This window comes from Chrysochloris asiatica, unplaced genomic scaffold, assembly GCF_000296735.1.
Source record: "Chrysochloris asiatica unplaced genomic scaffold, ChrAsi1.0 scaffold00234, whole genome shotgun sequence".
Lineage (NCBI taxonomy): Eukaryota > Metazoa > Chordata > Mammalia > Afrosoricida > Chrysochloridae > Chrysochloris > Chrysochloris asiatica.
This window is the reverse complement of record NW_006408752.1, coordinates 2,647,090-2,671,006: the sequence shown is the minus strand read 5'-3', so window position 1 is coordinate 2,671,006 and position 23,917 is coordinate 2,647,090. Positions and strand designations below refer to the sequence as shown.

At 43.1% G+C, this 23,917-nt stretch overlaps 1 protein-coding gene across 1 annotated transcript in view; it reads left to right on the top strand.

Moving 5' to 3' along the window:
* The first annotated feature begins 3,920 nt into the window (after nucleotides 1-3,920).
* Nucleotides 3,921-23,917, top strand: part of F2R (coagulation factor II (thrombin) receptor) — a 24,787-nt gene continuing 4,790 nt past the window's right edge. Inside the window, exon 1 of the mRNA XM_006873304.1 lies at nucleotides 3,921-4,008. Coding sequence (XP_006873366.1) covers nucleotides 3,921-4,008 — 88 coding nt within the window. The remainder of the gene's footprint in view (nucleotides 4,009-23,917) is intronic.

The window sequence follows — 23,917 nt, the reverse complement described above, 5'->3', positions numbered from 1 at the left end:
CCACAGTGGCTTTAACAAGCAAATTTCGTCTTTCATAGTGTGTGGTTGTTGTTAGGTGCTGTTGAGTTGGTACTACTCATAGCAACCTTATACACAACAACACAAAACACTGCCTGGTCCTGTGTCCACCTCACAGGTGTTCTTGCTTCAGCCTATTGCTGCTGCCACTATGTCAATACATCTCATTGGAGGGTCTTCATCTTTTTGCTGACCCCTCACTTTACCAAGCATGATGTCCTTCTCCAGGAACTGGCCCCTCCGGATAATATGTCCAAGGTATGAGAGACCAAGTCTGGTCATCCTGGCTTCAAAGGAACATTCTGGCTCTATTTCTTCCAACCCAGATAGGTTTGTTCTTTTCGTGTCCATGGTACTTTCTACATTCTCTTCCAATTGTTGTTGTTAGGTGCCATCGAGTCGGTACCAACCCACAGCGACCTTATAAGTACAGTAGAATGAAACACTGCCCGATCCTGGGCCAACCTCACTACAGTTGCCACGCTTGAGTCCATCGATGCTGCCACTTGGCCAAGCCATCTCGTTAGGGGTTTTCCTCTTTTTCTCTGGCCCTCCACCTTACCAAACATGATACCCTAACTCAAATGTATCAATTCTTCTATGGTCTTTTAGTCACTGTCCAGCTTTCACATGCATATGAGGTTACTGAAAATATCGTGACTTGTGTCAGGCGGACCTAAGTCCTCAAACTGACAACTTGGCTCTTCAGCACTTTAAAGAGGTCTTGTGCAGCAGATTTGCCCAATGAAATTCATCATTTGATTTCTTGACTGCTGTTTCCATGAGTGTTGATGGTTGATACAAGCAAAATGAAGTCTTTGCCAACTTCAATCTATTCTCCGTTTGTCTTGATGTTATTTATTGGTTCAGTGGTGAGGATTTTTGTTTTCTTTACATCGAGAGGCAAGCCATACCAAAGGTTGTGGTCTGTGATCATCATCAGTAAGTGTTTTAGTTTAGGAGATTAAAAGTGCAAATTCAGAATGCTGGCTCTGGGGGAAAGGCTCTCTCTCTGTGTTGGCTCTCCTTTCAGCATCTGTAGACCCAGCAATCCATGCATCTTGACAAGCATCTTCCTCTGGATCTAGAAGCTTCACAGCTCAGGGACCCAGATCCAAAGCACACACTTCCCTTCAGCCTCTTTTTTCTTGCTGGTAACAAACAGGTCCTCTTTCTCTGTTTGCCTCTCTCTCCTTTTATCTCTTATAAGATAAAAGATGTTGCCGGTCACACCCCTGGGAAACTCCCTTACATCAGACCTGGGCTGTGATGGGATTAAGGGTATACAGTCTACCCTTAATCCTTTTATTGGTTTATCCCATATGGGGAATCATCATATAACTTCCACATTACATCATTACAAAACTGCCAAACCACTGAGGATCATGACCCAGGCAAGTCGACGTATCTTGGGAGATACAATTCAATGTATGGCATGGCCTAATAGTGATGCTCAGCAGATGTGTTCTTTAAACAAAATCAGCTGCCTGTTCCTTCAGCTTCAGTTGAGATGTTCTCTCAGGGACACTTTTCAGAACACCTGGAGTGTGAACTGCACCCCACCCCACCCCACCCCTACCAACTTTAATTTAGCAAACTCTATAGGGAGTCCTGAAGAGCTCTGGTAGCGTAGTGGTTACGAATATGGCTGTGAACCTCAAGGTCAGCAGTTCGAAGTGACCAGCTACTCCTCGGGAGAAAGATGAGGCTTTCTGCTCCCGTAAAGATGTACAGCCTCGGAAAACCTGTACAAGGTTGCTATGAATTGGAACCGACTCCATGGCATATAACAACAACAACAACATATGGAGTCCCGGTGGGTGTGGTGCTTTGGGTTAATGCGGTAGACTGCAAGTTTGGTTTGAACTGCAAGGTCAGCAGCTCAAGTTCACCAGCTGCTCCTTGGAACCTCTCTACAGGGTCGCTAAAGTCTGAATTGACTTGATGGCCCTGTGGGATAATGTTCTGGACCACATGGTCTGTTTGAACTGCATGGTTGGTGGTTCAAACTCACAAGCCCTTCCTTGGAAACCTTATACAGGGTCACTATGAGTCAGCGTTGACTCGATGGCACTTAACAACATTGTTGTTGCTGTTGTTAAGTGCCGTCGAGGCAGTTCTGAACCATAGTGACCCTGTATAGGGTTTTGAGGAGCAGCTGGTGCTGGTAAGCTTGAACCTTACAGTTCAAACAGTTTTGCAATCTGGCTCACGAACCCATAGCAGCACAAAAGAAGTCCAACAACTACATTACACTAATGTAATGTTGTACAAGAAAGTGTGAAATACACCTTAGAGTTTGAACTCTGGATATCGCTTATGTAAACTCTTAATTACTTATGTAAACTCTTGATTACTTCCTTTGTACAGAGAATGCATATGCTGTCCTCATCCCCAGACAGTCATTCTCCTTTTCAAAGTTCTGCAGGTGAGTCTACTGTGCAGTTCTGACAGCCACTGTTGGGGGTAGGGGCAAGGTTACAGTCTGCTCAAGACTAAACCCATGAATAGGATCAATTCTGACATGCAGCCAACCAACCCTATAGGACACAGTGGAACTGCCACATAGGGGTTCCAAACCCAAGCACACTGCTGCATCAAACAGTCAAGTATCTAATGACTGTGCTGCCAAGGCCCCCATGTGTTCGAAAGGGAAAAGTGAATGGTATTGGGTAAAAGATGTTCAGTTAGTACCACTCTCATCAGAGAGGGTCTGTGAAATAAGGAAGCAGTGACGTGTCCAACTGTGGGAATAGAAGTAAATACTGTTGAATGGTGACGCACAGAGGAGATTGTAATCATTGCAATGAAACGATGAGTGTAAAACTGATGTTTCCCCATGTAAACTAGTACTCAAGTCACAATAAAAACTGTACAAAAAGAAATGTTCAACTTCGCAAAATAAAGAGGAGCAAAAAAAAAAAAAGTCAAAATTCCGTCCACAAGGGCAGGTCTTTATTTCAATCCATTATCCTCTGTTTTATTCCATTACCCTTAACATTGTTGTCATGTGCTGTCGAGTCAGTTCCCAATCACAGCATTTGTATAGGGTTTCTGAGGAGCGGTTGGTGAACTAGAACCGCTGGCTTTAGGGTTCAAATCGACCTTGCAGTGCAGTGCATTAACCCACAGTGCCATACAGGACTCTATCCTTACATTACAAAGACTAAACTAACTTTCAAACTTTTCACTAACTTTCAAACTTTTCACTAAATATCAGACTTTCAGAATTGGCCACAGAGCACTCTCAACCTGAGGCCTTGCTCTCTGCTTTGAGCAAAGGTCGGGAAGGAGGAGGTCTAGGCCGCGGCCATATCTTTAAGCAAATGGTCTCTGTTAACTTCTTTGCTTCCCAGGAGGCTCGTAGAAAGCCTGGGGAGCTGCCGGCGAGGCTGCGCTGAGATCCCTAGGACCCGCCAGACTGAGTTCAGCAGCGGATGGAGTTTGAAGAGCTGACTGCTGTGTGGTTTGGATTCCCCGCCAGGCAGGGTCGGGCGGCCGAGTTCCCTGGGGCGGTGACCTCGCCGGCCAGACGTCCGGCAGAGTGGAGGCGGAGGGCCTGCAGGGGAGTGGGAGGCCAGCGGAGCACAGCGCTCGCGTCTAGGCGCACCGTCCACGCCGGGGGGCGCCCTTCCAGCTCACTGGGACTGCCGACTGCCCGCGCGCCCCGGCCCCGCCTCCGCTCCCCGGGAGCCGCTGCCGAGACACAGGAGCGGCGGAGGGAAGTCGAGCCTCCTCCTGCTGCTCATCGACTGCGAGTCTGTGTGTCCACCCGCACGGACTGGTTGCTGGCCTCAGAGGAAGGACGAAGGAGAGGGTCGAGCGGAGCCGCCGGGAGGCAGTTCCAGGCTCCAGGAGCGGCTGCGCGCGGAGCCGCTCGGACCGTGCCGCTCCTCGGGACAATGGGGGCGCGGCGGCTGCTGCTGGTCGCGCTCGGACTCGGTCTGTGCGGGCCGCTGCTGTCTGTCCGCACTCGGACTCGCCGGCCAGGTGAGAGCTGCCGCGGTTTTCCTTTCCTGCCACTTTCGACCCCGCAGCCGGGGGGACTCTGCGGGAGTGGGTGGGCGGGAGGAGTTGGGCAGTTGTAGGAGGATAGCTGTGCCTTTGAGCGGAACTAAACGGGTACAGATTGTGCGTTCACCTAGAGAGGGCCACCCTCACCTCCGGCCGCACCTTCTGCCTCAGTTTCCACCAGAAGCCAAACAGGCATTTTGGTTAAGATCTAGAGTCTCAATCCGATCTAGGCGGGGCGTGCCCACCTCCTTTAGCTGGCTCAGCGGATGCCCTTCTGGTCAGGTTGTGAAGGGGGCTGCGGGCCTGCGATGTAGTGTTGGATGTGGACAAAAAGGGGTCCGGTTTCTCCTCTGGGAGCTTACGGTCCCCGCTGCGTTTGTTCATTGTGTGGCCTATTTTCCCCATAGATAGCCTAGGACAGCCCCACAAAGAAAGGGTCTCACATCGTTTCCTTCCTTTCTTTATAAAGGGAGGAAACACGCCTGCTGAAGTTCTGGTTGACTGTTGTGTTTTTCCAAGAAAAATCCTGTCCCTTAGAACGTTAAGAAGAGAACTAGTACCAGCCCTTGTACTCCGGAGGAGTCCCCAGTGCTAGGGATAGGGCCATAATAAACATACAGCAGGTGGTGTTGGGAGGTTTTGTATGGGTTACCCAAACAACCCAAACCTTCCAATTGATTTGAAGAAAGGTCTCCTCTCCTTAAAGCTTCAGGCACCGCTGAGTCTCTGATCTGCTTCAAGTTGTCTCCTTTGTTTATCTCCTAGAATGCGTTTCCCACTATAAGTGCAAGCATCTGGCTACTTGGCCAAATAAGTAAATGTATTTCCCCTCACCACTTTCCAGCCTGCAAAGTTTCTAAGAAAAATGAGGGGAAAAAACAATAACAACAACCCCCCCACCCACCCACACACACACAAAGCTTAGTATCTTAATAGTCATATAAAAAACAAAAATCCAAACCCACTGCCTTCGGAGTCACTCATAGTGACTCCATGGGACAAAGTAGAACTGCTCTCATAGTGTTTCCTAGGCCTCATCTTTCTCACAAGGTGCAGTTGTGAATTCAAACCCAAGACCTTGTGCTAAGCAGCCACTGTTTAATCCACTGTGCCACCAGGGCGCCTTTTAATGTTCATTGTTGTGTTAAGTGCTGTTCAGTTAGTTCCAATTCATAGCGACCCTGGAGAGGGGTGGATTTGAACTGCCGATCTTGTAGTAGTAGCAGTCTATGCCTTATCTTATAGCACCACACCAGTACTGCTAAATATTCAAAAGCTTAGAGTACTCTGTAAACTTTTAGCAATTTTTTAAATGAGGAGACAAATTCTAGCTGATTTTCTTGCTTAGGATTTTCCTTCACAGCACACACACAGATTAAGAGGTGATGAAGACATAGCATTTTCTATGTTCTACATCAAGGAGCTCTGGTAGCGTAGTGGTTACGAATCGGGCTGCGAACCTTAAGGACAGCGGTTCGAAACTACCAGCCGCTCCGCGGGAGAAAGATGAGGCTTTCTACTCCCGTAAGGATTTACACCCTCGGAAACCCTGTACAGGGTTGCTATGGGTCGGAACCAACTCGACGGCACTTAACAACAACAACAACATCATTGAGAAGTATGAATATTCCTGAACACTTAATTGTGCTCATGAGGAATCTGTACCTGGACTAAAAGGCAGTTGTTGGAACTGAACACTGAATGGTTTAAAGTTAAGAAAGATGTGCGACAGCGTTGTATTCTTTCACCATACTTGTACAACCTGTATGCTGAGCAAATAATACGAGAAGCTGGGTTCTATGAAGAAAAACGTGGCATCAGGATTGGAGGAAGACTCATTAACAACCTGCAATATGCAGATGATACAACCTTGCTTGCTGAAAGTGAAGAAGACTTAAAATATTTATTGATGAAGATCAAAGAGCACAACCTTCGGTATGGATTACATCTCAGAGTAAAGAAAACGAAAATCCTCACCACAGGACCAATAAACAATATTCTTATTAATAGAGAAAAGATTGAAGTTGTCAAGGACTTCATTCTTCTTGGATCAACTGTCAACACTCATGGAAGCAGCAGTCATGAAATCAAACGACGTATTGCATTAGGCAAATCTGCTGCACAAGACCTTTTTCAAGTGTTGAAGAGCAAAGATGTCAGCTTGAGGACTAAGGTGCACCTGACCCAAGCCATGGTATTTTCAATAACCTCATATGGATGCGAAAGCTGGACAGTGAATAAGGAAGACCGTAGAAGAATTGATACTTTTGAGTTATGGTGTTGGAGGAAAATATTGAAAGTGTCATGGGCTACCAAAAGAACAAACAGATCCATTTTGGAAGAAGTGCAGCCAGAGTGCTCCTTGAAGGCTAAGATGGCCAAACTTCATCTCTCATACTTCAGACATATTGTCAGGAGGAACCAGTCACTGGAGAGGGATATCATGTTTGGTAAGGTGGAGGGTCAGATAAAAAGAGGAAGACCCCCAGCGAGATGGATTGGTAAAGGGGCAGCATCGGTGGGCTCAAGCGTGGCAACGATAGTAAGGTTCGCTCAGGATTGGCCAGTGTTTTGTTCTGCTGTGTGTAAGGTTGCTATGAGTCGGCACTGACTCAGCACCTAACAACAACAACAACAGCATTGATGGAGATGATTTTGCAGAGAGTGATTTTGGGAAAACAAAGAGCCCCAGACAGGGACCCAAAGTTTAGCAGCACCTAGCCAATTTGACTGTGGCTAACAAGAGCATTCTGCCAGAGAAAGATGAGGTGTTCTGTTCCCATAAAGATTTGCAACCTCAGAAACCCTGTGCAGAGTCAGTATGAGTAGGAACCGACTCCATGGTACTTAACAACAACATGAACATTACCTTTGAGGGGGCTGACTGAATGTGAAGTCCTGCAAACTTGTGTGTATACATGATACGGAAATCACTTTGTAACTTGCTCCATTTTATTTTGTGACAAGTTCCTGAGAATATTCTACAGTTTTGCTTGAGCTCTGTCTGCATGAGGCGTGGAGAACAGATTTATACAAATATATTGTATGCACTTTAGCAACCTTTGCTCACAGTGTTCCACCAGGAAGGTTTCCGGCTTCGATTAGGGAGTGGAGTTACAGATCCTGCCATTCGTCTTACTTCCTTACATAAGGATTGGTGTGTGCTAAGATGGATAACACTGGTGTAGACAGATCCAGGAAGAACAGACAGGCAAGTGGGCAAGCATTGACGAATTTCTCTGCACTGGGTTCGGAACCACTCTGAATGAGAAAGAAGAGGAGGATGCGAGGAGGATGTGTTAAGCCCCATATTCCATGTCAGTTACTGGAGAGACATTTTCACTTCAATTACTTCATTTCACTCTCTCAAAAAAACCTGTTTAAGGTCATTTTAAATCCTCTTTTCTGATTATAAAACTAAGGCTCGAAAGAATGACATACCAAATTGGAGAATGGACAGTAGACAGTAGACAGATATATGTGTCCCTTACCAGCCTGCAGCCAATAAGTGTTGTTGTTAGATGCTGTCAAGTCTGTTCCTACTCATAGCAATCCTATGCACAACAGAACAAAATGCTGCTTGATCCTGCGCTATCCTCAGATTCGCTGTCATGCTTGAGCCTATGGCTGCTTCCACTGTACCACCCAATCTCATTGGGGGGGTGAGGGGGTCTTCCTCTATTTTACTGACCTTCCACTTTACCAAGCATGGTGTCCTTCTCCAGGGACTGGTCCCTCCTAGCAACATGTCCAAAGTATGAGAGATGACGTCTGTCCATCCTGGCTTCTAAGGAGCATTCTAGGTGCACTTTTTCCAACAATAAATGTTACACTGTCTTTAAGCCCCAAATCCACTGCCAACTCATAGCGACCCTGCAGAACACAGTGAAACTGCTCCTTGGGTTTCTGAGGCTATAAATATTTTTTTGGAGTAAATAGTCTGATCGTTAGCCCATGAAGCAGTTGGTGGGTTTGAACCTTGAGGTTAACAGCCCAATATTTAACCTGGAGGTTAACAGCCCAGTATTATTTAACCCATTATGCCATCAGGGCATTGTGTTTATATCTATTCCACAGCCATCAAGCTGATTCCGTCTCATAGTGATCCTATGTAGGGTTTCCAAAATTGTAAGTCTTTACAGGATCAGAAAGCCTCCCCTTTCTCCTATAAAGCCCCTGGTAGATTAGAACTGCTGACCTTGTGATTAGCAGCCCACCATGTCACCAGGGTTTCATAGTCAGTTCTAACTCACTAATAAAATGAACCGGGACTAGCACTTCTAAACAAAGTCCGTGATAAAAAGCTTCTCTCCCAGGCATCACTCCTACCACCCAACGGCCACACCCCTGCAACTCAAAAAGAAAAAGAGAGTATCATTTTTACCCAGGGTCACATCCCAGCTCATCATGGCTGGCTAGTGACCTCAGACCCCAGCTTTAAGATTGCCTTCCAGGGCTGACCCTGTCCACCCACTTGAATCTTCCCACAACACTCTGGGACATTTTGTCGTCACGCATTCTGGCATTTCCTGCATTGTCACTTTATGGGTGTCTTGTCTCTTGAGCTAAGATTATAAACTTTCATTTCTCCCCATGGAATCTAGGACAAATGTTTATTCAACAGACATTTATTTAGAAAGTCTTATGTTTGTCAACCACATTTACATTCCTTTGCTAATGTGAGTGAGATTACTTGCCTTCCTCAAAGAGGGTCAGTGTTCAAGAATAAAGAATGTTGTTGATAAATTTAATGAGGGTCTGGTGTCTAGTCTCTCGTCCCACACCACGGACTTGCCTGTGGATCCTTCTGAGAACAGTTCTGTGAGCTACAGAAGATGCATTAGAAGATGTGATACTCTGAAAAGTAATGTTAGTTGGGAAATCAGAGGACCACTGTAAACAGATCTTTGAGAGGATCTTCGAAGGCCCGCTGCTTGACAACAAAGTCCCTGTGAGAATAAGAGAGTATCAGGTGGTTCAGAAGCCATTTAACAAGGAGTCCATGGATGGTGCATATGTTTTAAGAGCTAAATTACTAAGGTTGGTCATTTGAACCTACTCAAAAGGAACTCAGAAGAAAGGCCTGGTTATTTGCCTCCTAACGGTCATACCCTTGAAAATCGTATAGAGCAGTTCTACTCTACACACTTGAGGTTGCCGTTAGTTGGAATTAACTCAATGGAAATTGATTGATTGGGTTGGGTTGGGTTTTGTAGTAAGGGGAAATATGACAGATTACCTTCGCAGGCAACTTAGATTTCGCATGATTGGATGTCACAACGAGCAGAGAAGCAAGCTGACCTCTCTATACACTAGAATGAAAGCTTCCTGAAAGCAAGGATTTTTGATCCCTATTGTAGTCACACCCCTAGAATAGTGCTGGAATGTAGTTGTTGTTGTTGTTGTTAGGTGACATTGAGTCGGTACCAACTCATAGCGACCTTATGCACAGCAGACTGATAAGCTGCCTGATCCTGGGCCAACCTCACTACTGTTGCCACGCTTGAGTTCATTAATGCTGCCACTTGACCAATCCATCTCGTTGAGGATCTTCCTCTTTTTCTTTGACCCTCTACCTTACCAAACATGATATCCTTCTCCAGCAACTGGTCCCTCCTGACAACAATATGTCTGAAGTATGAGAGATGAAGTTTGGCCATCTTGGCCTCCAAGGAGCACTCTGGCTGCACTTCTTCCAAAACGGATCTATTGGTTCTTTTGGCAACCCATGGCACTTTCAATATTCTTCTCCAACACCATAACTCAAAAGCATCAATTCTTCTACGGTCTTCCTTATTCCTGTCTAGCTTTTGCATGCATATGAGGTTATTGAAAATACCATGGCTTGGGTCAGGTGCACCTTAGTCCTCAAGCTGACATCTTTGCTCTTCAACACTTTCAAAAGGTCTTGTGTAGCAGATTTGCCTAAGGCAGTATGTCCTCTGATTTCTTGACTGCTGCTTCCGTGAGTGTTGACAGTTGATCCAAGAAGAATGAAGACCTTGACAACTTCAATTTTTTCTCCGTTGATAAGAATGTTGTTTTTTGGTCCAGTGGTGAGGATTTTTGTTTTCTTTACATTGAGATGTAATCCATACCGAAGGCTGTGCTCTTTAATCTTCATCAGTATATGTTTCAAGTCTTCTTCACTTTCAGCAAGCAAAGTTGTATCATCTGCATACCACAGGTTGTTAATGAGTCTTCCTCCAATCCTGATGCCACATTTTTCTTCATATAAACCAGCTTCTCAGATTATTTGCTCAGAATACAACCCTGTCACACACCTTTGTTAATTTTAAACCTTTCAGTGCTCCCATTTTCTGTCCGAACAACTGCCTCTTGATCCATGTACAGATGAGCACAATTAAGTGTTCAGGAATACTTACACTTCGCAATGCTGTCCATAGCTTGTCATGATCCACACAATCAAAAGCCTTTGTGTAGTCAATAAAGCACAGGCAAACGTTTTTCTGATATTCTCTGCTTTCAGTCAAGATCCATCTGACGTCAGCAATGATATCCCTTGTTCTACGGCCTCTTCTGAATCTGTCTTGAACCTCTGGAAGTTCTCTGTCAGTGTATGCTTGTATTACCTTTAGTAAAATATTACTCACAGGGGATATCAAAGAGATTGTCCGATGATTTCCGCATTCCATTGAGTCACCTCTCTTTGGAATGGGCACAAATACGGATCTTTTCCAGTTAGTCAGCCGGATAGCTGTCTTCCAAATTTCTTGGCAGAGATGAGTGAGTGCCTCCAGTGCCGCCTCACTTTCTTGAAAGATTTCAATTTTTATTCCATAAATTCCTGGTGCCTTGTTCTTCGCCAATTCCTTCAGTGCACCTTGGACTTCCTCCTTCAGTATCATTGGCTCTTGGTCATATGCTACCTCTTGAAAGGTTGAACATTAACCATTTCCTTTTGGTAAAGTGAGTCTGTGTATTCCTTCCATCTTCTCTTGAAGCTTTCTGCATCATTCAATACTTTGCCCAGAGAATCTTTCAATAACAAAAGTTGAGGTTTGAATTTTTTCTTCAGTTCCTCCAGCTTGAGAAATACTGAGCGTTGTCTTCCCTTTTGGTTTTCTGATTCCAGATCTTTGCACATTTTGTTATAATATTTGGCTTTATCTTCTTGAGCTGATCTTTGAAATTTTCTGTTCAGCTCTTGGTTCTCCTCATTTCTTTCATTTGCTTTAGCATCTCTACGCTGGAGAGCAAGTTTCAATGTCTCTTCTGACATCCATTTTGACCTTTTCCTTCTTTCTTGTCTTCTTAATGACTTTTTGCTTTCTTCATGTATGATGTTCTTGATGTCACCCCTCAACTCTTCTGGTCTTCAGTCTTTAGTGTTTAATGTATCAAATCTGTTCTTCAGATGATCTCCAAATTCAGGTGGGATATATTCAAGGTCATATTTTGGCTCTAGTGGACCTGTTTTCATTTTCTTCAGCTTCAGTTTAAATTTGCATATGAGTAATTGATGGGCTGTTCCACAGTCTGCTCCTGGCCCTGTTTTCACTAATGATATGGAGCTTTTCCATCTTCTCTTTCTGCAGATGTAGTCAATTTGATTTCTATGTATTCCATCTGGCGAGGTCCATGTGTATGGTCATCTCTTACGCTGTCTAAAGAAGGTATTTGAAACAAATCAGTGGTTTTGCAGAATTCTATCATGCATTCTCCAACATCATTTCTATTACCAAGGCCATCTTTTCCAACTACTGGTCCTTCCTCTTTGCTCCCAACCTTTGCATTCCAATCACCAGTAATGATCAATACATCTTGATTGCATGTTTGATCAATTTCAGGTTGAAGAAGTTGGTAGAATTCTTCTATTTCATCCTCACTGGCTTTAGTGGTTGGTGCGTAAATTTGAATAATTATGGTATTAACTGGGCTTCCCTGTAGGTGCGTGGATATTATCCTATCACAGACAGTGTTGTACCTCATGACTGATCTGGATATGTTCTTTTTGACAAATTTGAATGCAACACCACCATTCCTCTTCAATTTATCACTTCTAGCATAGTAAACCATGTGGTTGTCAGATTCACAATGGCCAATACCAGTCCATTTCAGCTCACTAATGTCTAAGATACCGATTTTTATGCATTCCATTTCATTTCTGACAACTTCCAATTTTCCCAGATTCATACTTCGTACATTCCATATTCTGATTTTCAATGGATGTTTACAACTGTTTCTCTTCATTTTGAGTTGTTCCCATCAACAAATGAAGGTCCCCATGGGCTTTTCTCCCATGGGCTTTACTCCATTCATGCCATCACGGTCAACTCTACTTTGAGGAGGCAGCTCTTCCCCAGTCACATTTTGAGTGCCTTCCAACCTGAGGGGCTCATTTTCCAGCACTATATCTGACAGTGTTTCTCTGCTTTTCATAAGGTTTTCAGTGACTAAATATTCGTAAGTTGTTCGTCACTGCTTGCTAGTTTGTCTTCATCTGGAAGCTCATTTGAAATCTGTGCACCATGGGTAACCCTGCAGGTATTTAAAATAATACCGGTGGCATAGATTTCAGAATCACTGCAACTCACAAGCCACCACAGTATGAGAAACTGACAGACGAGTGGTGGGTGGAATGTAGTAGGCACTAACAAATGCTGATTTGTTGATGACCACTGTTTTCATTCTCTAGTGCTTCTCTAACAATAATAACACAAGTGTATGGCTTTAACAACCAGAAATTTATTCTCTTACAGTTTAGGAGGCTTCTCTTTTTCAGCTCTAGGAAAAGACCCTGGTCTTCTTTCTACATCTGTAGACCCAACATTCCTTGGAGAGCTCCAAACATCTTGTTATCAATCTTTCAGTGGACCTGGGAGCTGAACAATGCAGGGGACACACTCCATTCCTGACTCTTTTATCTTGGTGGTAGTACATCCTTCTGAGTTCAGCTCACTTCTCTCTCCTTTTATATCTCGAAAGAGATATAAATTTAATCCTGCAGATTGCATCTGACTTCATTAATGTTGTAGAAATGAGACTTTACAATACGTTGGATCATTGCATTAGATCAAGGCTGATCACATCAGATCATATCATGGGGTTGGTTGTATTGTATTAGATCTTGGCAGGGAGGTGATATCAATATCATTACTGCTATACCGCTGAGAATCCTGGCCCAGCTAAGGTGACACAAAACCTTAATCATCACAGCCACTGTCTGATAAGAAGTGGACAGAGACACTGAAGATGAATTCCAGACCACCAGCCTAGATGCAGTGTATCTTGGGTAGCATTTTTTCAGATGGGAGCATGAAAGGACAGTTCCCGAACACTAGGAGGAACAACTGTCCTGACTTTCAAAGACGGAAATGCGGAAAGTAGAGGAGTTTTCTGGGGATCCCTCACAAATTTTTTAAAAGAAAATAAACCACAATGAAAGCAGTAACTCAAGGAGCCCACAAGATACAGTAAGACAAAATTAGGCCAAACCAGACTCATTTCATTTCTGGATTGTATTTCTAGTCAGGGAGGTTAGCGGACAGTCATAAGAAAGGTATCTTCACTTCCACCTCATCCTTGATAGGCTGGTGATGCTAGTGTGTATGAGATGAAGACAAGCAGCTCAAATTGAAGGTGCAAGGATTTCATCGTGGGTCACTCCCTGCCTTCAGAGATGTTGCTAGAAGGCATTCGGTACACTCAGAGCCCTGCTTTGCCCTTTCTTGCACAAACATATGTCAACAGCTTGAATGAACCCTGAGCCATCCTGTTTTTCTAGGATGTGCTCTAACTCAAAGCTGAGAGGATGACTAAAATGTTAAATAATCAAGTCACAAATTTGGCTTACCAAAACACGTCTGTCTGCAAAGCCAACACTGAGGAGATAAACTTTAATCAAAATTGTGCTTTAAATCCTTCCCTTTAGTTACAAAGGAAAACTGTCTTAATAGTCTTTGCATGAATGAGATCCAAGGTTTGCGTGCAGTTATAGGGTGGCATTGTCCCCAGTAGGCACCGATGTCCAGGTCCAAGGGGTTTACTCCTGCTGTGTGCACAGCTCTTGGGCAAGGAGGGTTAAGAGTGAAGCATAGGAAAAGATCCCTGGAACCCCACCCAGACCCCCTCTTTAAGCACTGAGTGATTTGGGTGAATTGCCCCCTTCCTGTTCTCTGGTGGTGGTGGTGGTTATATGCTGTGGAGTCGGTTCCAATTCATAGCAACCCTGTACAGGGTCCAAGGCTGTAAATCTTTACAGGAGTCCTGCGGAACCACTGGTGGTTTCAAACTGCTAATCTTGAGGTTAGCAGCCTGACTCGTAACCACTATGCTGCCAGAGCTCCTAGCATCTGGAAAATGAAACAATGCCCTTGGACCTTCTATAAGAGGCCTTGCAGCTCTTTGATGTTCTCATGAGGAATGAGCTGAGGAGCATGGATTTAAGGGAAATAAGATTTGGGCAGGAGGAATAACTGGTTTTTGATTCTTGAAATACTTGCATGTCCTGTGCAGCTTCCCAAAACAGAGTCTGACCAATACCCCAGTGCTATGAAGATGAAGTTTGGTTTGATATCAAAGCCCAAAAGCTAGTCACAAGTGGGATGGATTGTTTTGTGAGTTCAGGCAATGACTCTGAAGAGTCAAAGAGTTCAAGAATATTGGGTGGTGACTGTGGCAGAGAGGACGGTGGGAGGTTCCACTCACTGTTCTGTTCACAGAGCCAAATCCAGTCCCTTAGTGTGGAGAGAGATGCACCCCCTGCAGCCTTTGTTACACATCCTCCACTTCATCCAGCCTTACTCTAGAGCCATGCTTTCTGGCCACAGTGCCCTCTCCACACTCTGATTATTCATGTGTAATTTTAAACTGTTGTTTTTAAGTGCCGCTAATGGGTTCCGACTCATAGCGACCCTGTATGAGGTTTCTGAGGAGCGTCCAGTAGGTTTGAACCACCGACCATATGGTTCATACCGATCTTGTAGTCCAGTGCATTATCCTGCAGCGCACACCCACACTGTGTTGATCACCTACTATACCCAAGACCCTACTTAGGTATATTACACAAACTGTTTTATGTATTCCTCTTAACAACTCATTCATCAGTAAATACCATGAACATTTTCTAAGTGAGCAAACAGACCCAGAATGGAGAAGTCATGAAACTAATATAGTAGCTTCCTACTGTTCCTAATAAATGACCATGTTTAGTTGCTTAGAAGAGCATGAATTTATTGTCTTACATTTCTCAAAGTCTGAAATCTGTTTCACTAGCTTACATCACAGTCTAGGGCAGGATGGTTTCTTGTCCTCTCCAGTGTCTAGAGGTCACTTACATTCCTTGGTCTGTGGCCTCTTCCTTCATCCAAGCCAGCTGGGTAGCTCGCATCTTCTCCCTGCTCCAATCTCTGCTTCCATTCCTCTCTGAGTGTTACTCTGAACCCATGGAGAGAGAAGGCGCCATCAGGTCCCCTGCCCCTCTTGCAGCAGAGATGCACCCCCTGTGCTCCCCATGTCCCATTCCCTTGTTAACCCCTGCGCTGGGCTTTGAGGTTTTTAGTAACCATTTATGGATTGTGCATTTACTTTTGCTAATAGATGGGGAGAACCGACTCGACGGCACTTAACAACAACAACAATAGATGGGGAAACAGATCTATCAGGCTATAAATAGATTCCAGCTTATGAGTATGCAAATTAATTGGACTGCACAAAAGAGACTTGATCCCAAACAAGAAAACATATACCTGGACAGACAGCAGGCACAAAAGTTCTATAAAACCAAAAACTCTAATTTCCTATGAACCAGCAAGTAACTTTCTACTCCAAAGGAAGCTTTTCATTTTCTTTGTTTAAAATATTTTTGGGTTGATGTCATCAAGTTGGTTCTGACCTTATGCATAACAGAACGAAACACTACCCGATCATGTGCCATCCTCACAGTTGTACTGTTTGAACCCATTTTTGCTCAGATCCATCTTGTTTAGGGTCTTCTTTATGATGTCACTTTACCAAGTATGATGGCCTGTACAAGGGACTGGTCCTTCCAGACAACACGTCCCAAGTACAGGAGATGAAGTCTTGCCGCCATCATCACTTCCAAGCCATACTTTCTCCAAGACAGATTTGTGTTCTACTGGAAGCTCATGGTCCTTTGAATATTTTTCACCAGCATAATTGAAATGCATTAATTCTTTTCTATATTCATTGTCCAACTTTTGCATGCATATGATGTGATGGCATAGGGCAGGTGCACGTTAGTCCTCAAGCTGACATCTCTTTTTGCTCTTACACACTTTAATAGGTCTTTGTGTAGCTGACTTGACCAATGCCATATGTCGTTGGAGTTCTTGACTGCTGCTTTCATAAGCGTTGATTGTGGATCCAGGTAAAATGAAATTCTCGGTGGCTTGACCTTTGTTTTTATAGGACATATCAGGACAGTCGGTTTTCTCTTACTTTGTCCACTCTTCCTTAATACCTTCTCAGTAATATTCTCATTGTTTACATTTGAGGTCATTTCTCCTGGTTACTTTTCTCCTCCTTGCCTTCATTGTCCTAACACAGCATTTCCAGCCCTTTACATCCTAACAGAAGAGTGGGTTATAGACATTACATGCAGCTTCTCAGCAGATCTGTATTTGCTCCTTTTCCAAAATGCTTCTGGTGGGTGAATCTCTATTCCTGTGCCCTTTCTGTCCCCTTTTTTCTCCCTCAGTCCTTGTTGTTTGCCCTCACAAACCAGAACTCAGCTGGGCCTTGAGCTGGAGTTCTTCCAACAACAGTGGGATTACAAGGGCCCAGGGTTTCTTTATCTTTCCGTTCTCATCATCTGGACAAGTCCTTTCACTTGCAGATATTAGACACATCCCAGTTCTCTCTCATTAGTACACTCTGTTAACCAGTTTTAGGGGTACCTGCTGCAGATAGTCACAAATACCCCAATAAGCCCAAGAGAGTCAGGAACATTCTTTATTTGCTTTAAAAAGAACTTGGCCTTTTGAATGGCAGGAACAGTTCATTTGTAGTTGGCACTTGGAAACAAAGTTATTTAAGTTTTAAGAAAGGACATCATGTAGTCACTTTTTAAAATTGCAAGTCTATGATGGTTTAAAACTCAGGTCTTGTAGTATTGTTAGAGGAGTCTTTCTCAAATTTTCTTTTTTTTTGCTAACTAGCCGTTTGAGGTTAGCAGCCTAACTCATAACTCCTACGCTGCTAGAGCTCCTGTGAAGAGTAAGAAGTACATTTTACACTGTGATGCAGGAGAAATTGTATGCTTAATATGCTTGGACAATAATAATGTGAGTGTATGTATAACTTATACATGCTATGCATTCTGATTTTGTAAACTATTCTCTTTTTTTAAGTGATCATTGTTGTTAAAAGGTATTGTGAGTCAGTTCCAACTCATCTGAATCCTATGGACAGCTATGCATAAGGTTTTCACCGACCAGTTTTTGTTGTTGTTGTTTTTTTTAAGTTTTTATTGTGAATTATGTGAGTTTACATGGGAGAACACCACCTTTACATTCATCCTATCATATTTCGTTTCAAAGGAGCTCTGGTAGCGTAGTGGTTACGAATCGGGCTGCGAACCTTAAGGTCAGCGGTTCGAAACTACCAGCCGCTCCGCGGGAGAAAGATGAGGCTTTCTACTCCCGTAAGGATTTACACCCTCGGAAACCCTGTACAGGGTCGCTATGGGTCGGAACCGACTCGACGGCACTTAACAACAACAACAACAACAATGATTACAGTCCCCTCCATGCATCACTGACCAGTTTTTGCAAAAGTAGATTGCAGGTCCTTCTTTCCTACTCTGTTTTAGTCTGGAAGTTCTGTTGAATCCTGTCCACCCTGAGTGACCCTCTGGCATTTGAAATATCGGTAGGTGGTATAGCTCCTAGCAACAGGCAACAACACACCACAGTTCGACACAGTTCAATGCATGCTGGGAGTGCTCATCACAATCCTGTAAACCAATCCCATAACCATCACTGTGTCCCTCCCTGTTGTTGCTCTATACAGTAAGCACTGAATTGTGAACCAAAAGGCAAGCAGTTCAAGCCACTCCTTGGAAATCCTACATAGGGTCATTATGAGTTAGAACCAACTCGACAGCACTTAAGAACAACCACCCATAATTTTCAGCAGATGGTGAGGTTTTCCACAGTTAGCAGAGTTGAAGGCCTGATTCACTTTGCAAGAAGAGTTCTACTTCCTGTGACGTGCCATTTCTGATTGTTTTTATCATACCAGATGTGGCACTGTAGGTTACGTATTAGACTGCTAATCTCTAGATCAGAAGTTCAGTCTCACCAGTTGGTCCTCAGAAACCTTATACTAGGTCACTGTGAGTCAGAACTGACTCAACTGCACTTATCAACAACCTAATTAATTTGAGCTCAATTTTATTAACAATTATAAATCATGTTTTTAAAGAGATGGAGTGATAAAATGTGGCTCAAAGGATCAGATTTGGAAAGCAAGAAAGTCTGTGTTCAAATCCTGACTTTTCCACTTTCTAGCTTGTGTCTTCAGAGTCCTGGTGTGGTACCATAGGATAAGCACTGGACTGCTAACCGTAAGATCAGCAGTTCACATCCACCAGGCACTCCTTGGAGACCCTATACAAGATCGCTATGAGTTGGAACTCACTCAGTTGCACTTAACAACAACAATTTATACAACCACTGAAGCCAATGATGATGAAATTGAAGACTTCTACCAACTTCTTCAGTCTGAAATTGATCGAGCATACCAATCAAAGTACATTGATCATTACTGGTGTTTGGAACGCAAAGGTTGGTGATAGAATTGATGCTGGAGATTGTATGATAGAATTTTGCAAGACCAATGACTTATTCATTGTAAATACCCTTTTTAAACAACATAAAAGGTAATTATACACATGGGCCTCACCAGATAGAATATACAGGAATCAACTTGACTACATCTTTGCGGGGAAAAACAGAAGAAAAGATCAATACCATCAGTAAAAACAAGGCAAGGGACCCACTGGAACAGACCATCAGTTGCTCATAGGAAAGTTCAGACTGTGGCTGAAGAAAATTAAAATAAGTTCATGAGAGACAAAATATGACCTTGAACATACTCCATCTGAATTTAGAGACCACCGTAAGAACAGATTTGTTGCATTAGACACTAATGAATAGAGACCGGAAGAGTTATGGGATGACATCAAGAACATATACAGAAAGAAAGCAAGAGGTCATTAATAATACAGGAAAGAAAGAAAAAAACTAAAATGAATATCAGAAGAAACTCTGAAACTTGCTCTAGAGCACAGAGAAGCTAAAGTGACTGGAAGAAATAGGGAGGTAAAAGAGCTGAACAGAAATTTTCAAAGGGCAGCTTAAGAAAACAAAGTCAAGTATTATAAAGAAATATGCGAAGAACCTTACACAGATAAGAGGCAGTTGTTAAAATACAAGGGAACACTGAATGGTTTAAAATCAGGAAAGGTGTGTGCCAAGGTTGAATCCTTTCACCATACTCATTCAGTCTGTATGCTGAACAAATAATCTTTGAAGCTGGATATTTTGAAGGAGAACGTGGCATCAGGATTGGAGGAAGACTCATTAACAACATGCAATATGCAGATGATACAACCTTGCTTGCTGAAAGTGAAGAGGACTTAAAATAGTGATAAAGATCACTTCAGCATGAATTGTACACCTCAATGTAAAGAAAACAAAATCCTTACAACTGGACCAATTAATAGCATCATGATAAATGGAGAAAATATTGAAGTTGTCAAAGACTGCACTTTGCTTGGATCAACCAACTCAGAAGCAGCAGTCAAGAAATGAATTAATGTATTGCATTAGGTAAATCTGCTGCACAAGACCTCTTTAAACTGTTAAGGAACAAAGATGTCAGCTTGAGGATTAAGGTATGCCTGAACTAAGCCAGGATATTTACAATAACCTCATATGCATGTTAGTTGAATAAGGAAGACCATAGAAGAATAGATGTATGTGAATGATGGTGTTGGAGAATGATATTAAAAGTCCCATAGACTGTTAGAACAACAAACAAATCTGAGTTAGGAGAACAGCCAGAATGCTCCTTACAAGCCAGGACTTTGTCTTTCGTAATTTGAACATATATTGTAAGGTGGGACAAGTTATGGAGAAGATATTACGCTTGGTAAAGTAGAGGGTCAGTGAAAAAGAGGAAAGCATGGAGACAGCAGCAATGGGCTCTAACGTAACAATTGTGAGTATGGCACAGGACCTTGTTTCTTTCTGTTGTGCACAGGGTTGTAATGAGCCAGAACTAGCTTGATTGCACCTAAAAATAACAATAACAACACAGTTGATTTTATTAACGGTTACTTGGGAAGCTGACAATACCAATCTACAAATTAAAGCAATTCCTTTACAATATAACCCCTGGGTTCAATAACTTCTTGGTTTTTCCCATTCCCTTCTTAGCGTACTTTCTTAGTGACCAGTGGTCTTAGGCATACTTCCTGTTGTTCTAACCCAGTTTTTCCATTCTGAGTCAAGTCTGAAACAAGTGGTCATAACTCTGTCCCAGCAGGATCTGGGCTTCGTTCTGTGCTACACATCGATCCATACATTCTTGTTCCTTTCTACTGTAGCTATTACTGATAACAAAAAACAAAGACTCCTCTGTCAGTCTCTTTCCTTATCACTCTGTATTTCCATATTCATCCAACTAGCTAATTCATCAGGACTTAATTCTGTATCTCATGGTTTTTTTGCCTTGGATAAGTAATTGTACGAGTCCTGGTGTGACCTGGTACGATAAAGCATTGGGCTTCCAACCACAAGGTTGGCAGTTCAAGCCCTCTAGCCACTCTTTGGAAACCCTATATAGGGTTGCTATGAGTCAGAACCAACTCCATGACACATAACAACAAAAACAAGTGATTGTAAAATCACAGCTGCTTTAATTGATGGGTGATTTTTATCTCATCCGGAAACCAAAGGTTCCTTGTTCCCCAGTTTATCCCCCTTTCTCCGAACTCATATACTATAGTGAGGCAGGGCTGTTGCAGTGAGCTCCCACCCCCACCCCCCATTCTGACACCAATTTCATGAATAATTGTTTTGGAAAGATTGGCAGGAGGCTGAATGAGTTGGAGATGAAAGATATCCAAACTGCTCAACTTTTCCAACATGTTCTACTACTCCGGAGTCCTTGAGATCAATCATCATTACTCTCCTCCCTCATCCCCAGAGTTCTGCAACACGCTTCAGCAAACGTCTCACAAAACTGACAACTGTCAAAGGAAATGACTCACACAAGTTCCAAATACATAGTTCAAGAGATGAGTGTGGAGGAATCTTCTCACCCGAGCAGTCTCAGGAGCTGAGGAACTCAAATTGTCAGGGCCCAAGACAGACTACTGTTTCCCAAGGCTGTGGGTGCTGGTGAATCTGGATGGTTAGGGGATGGGCCAAAAGTCCTAGGAACCAGAGGTCAGACAGAATGAATGAGCCAGATGCAAAATCCAGGGCAAGAGAATAAGCTTTTCCAAAGCCGTTCTGAAAATTGGATTCAGACCATGCCCCCAAGGGAAACTAAGGGTGGCTACTTTAGTCGCCCCACTAAAATGGGGACATCCTTCATCTTAGTTTCCCTGTAATCCATACTCTTCAGCCCCACCTTAACCCATACTCCTAAGCAACTCACTTCCAAATGGGTCTATGACCACAGGCATGTCATTATTGTTGTTATGTGCCTTCGAGCTGGTTCCAGCTCATAGCAAACCTGTAGCATTTCCGAGGAGCAGCTGGTGGGTTTGAACTGCCCATCTTGTGATTGGAAGTCCAGTGCTGCCCCTAAGCACCCCACCAGGAGTCCAATCACAGGCATAGAGGCTAGGATTCCACCACAGTTTGGAGAAATTTGGCTGGAAGGGTCATAATAATTAGGTGCCCTGCGGTTTCACCTTGCAGGAATCCTGGTAGAAGAATGGATTATGAGCTGGCTTGCTAACCTCAAGGTCAACAGCTTGAATCTACCAGTCACTCCTCAAAAAAATAAAAAGAGTTTCTGCCCCCATAAAGATTTACCGCCTCGGAAACACTGTACAGGGTTTCTATGAAGATGAGATTTTTTGCTCCTCAAAGCCACTATGAGTCAGAACCAACTCAACAGCACCCAACCACCACCACCACCACGACCCACCAGCTTCAATCTGTGAGAGTGGAGCATTCCAAGAACTCCTCTTGCCTATTTTGGTGGAATTAGTATTATTTCTACTATTTTCCACTTTCCTCTTTTTTTTCCTTTTCTCTTTAACCCATAATGTTGTTGCCCTTGTGGAGAAATACACAAAGCTGTACTGCTCTCTGTGGAGACGCAGCCAGGGTCCTGGTGGTTCTGGTTTGTTAACTCCACCAAAGCATCCTCCCTATAGTATAGAGCAGAACTCTGAGTCAGAACCAAAGCTGACACATCTTAGGGAACAAACAGAGGGTGTGTCATACATCCCAGAATCAAATGAAACCCAAAAAATCATCTGGTCAGCCTTCTGCCTCCAGGCCAGAGCTCCTCAAGATCTGAGAAAACCATTGTCTGACTCACGAATTTTAGAAATGCCCAGAGTTAGAGGTCCATATTTCAGCTATTAGTAAGTTGCTGTGTTCAGTAACCAAACAATTCTAGCGGCATTTAGAGAAACCTAAAGCCACCTAACTTTAGCAAAAAGTATGAGAACTGATTTTAGAACCCGAGCTGGATTTTTATGTGTGTGAAACCACAGCTTAACAACAAAACACATTTGAATTGCGGGAGCTTTTGGAACGCTGTCAAACACTTTTCTCCTTGCCGTATGAGTTGTGCTAGGACTGGAGGAAAAATAAGATATTAAAATTGAATTTCAGCCGAAGGAACTTGAGCAAATTGGAACTATCTAGTACTCTCTTTTTGCTTGTTTGCTAGTTCTTTGATGCTGGTATACATGTATTTTATTATTATTATTAATTCTGAGTCTCTTTAATTCTACAAACATTAGACTATCACACTTATAGTTGTAAGAAAAGGTAGCACATTAGGCAATGATATTTAATCAAGGGATTATGCATTCTTCCTGGGTGAATATAATGTTCCTCTTGGCGGGTATAATGTTCCTATTGTAAACCATAAACACTATCCTGCCAGCAAAGGCCTAACCAGGGAAGAATAGTTTGAAAACAAATGGTTATTGCCAAAGTACTAAATGTAGAATAAAACCTATTGGCAGTTTTATTTTCCAATTTGTGATAATATCTAACAAGCTTAGTTATACATACTTAGTCCTTTTCTTACGATATCACTCTTCTAGATAGTGTCTTGAGATAGATTCTCATATAGACTCTTTCCTTCCATGTGTCACAAAGCCCTTCATCTGGCCAGGCTTCCAAAACTGCAGAAGAGACTTGCCTGAGTTATTTCAAGGCTCCTCTAAGTCAACATTTTTAAGGACACATGTCATTGTGGAATTAAAGTACTAAAGCTCCATTCAGTCTTCTCTTTCTGACTCATAGCAGTGCTATATAGGGTTTCCTAGGATCGGCTGGTGGGTTTGAACCACTGACCTTGTGGTTAGTAGTTCAGTGATTATCCTACAATGCCACACCAGGACCCAATTAAGTCCTTGAATTCCTGTGCTGAAGGTACCAACACCAGGTTAAGGTGAATACACTGTAAGTTAGGTGCATCATAAAAGGTAGAAAGGAATACTTCCAAAAAGGGCTGTGAACTTGAAATTCAGTTTACAGCTCTGAATGTGCAAACTGTAGTCACTTTACAACCCATTCATGCCTCTCATCATGTTGAAAAACTCAAATTTATTAGATATGAGCTAAGAGGATATTTAGATTCTAGTTAATTTAACATGATTAAATCTACGTGAACGTGAAAAGGGAAATAAAATAAG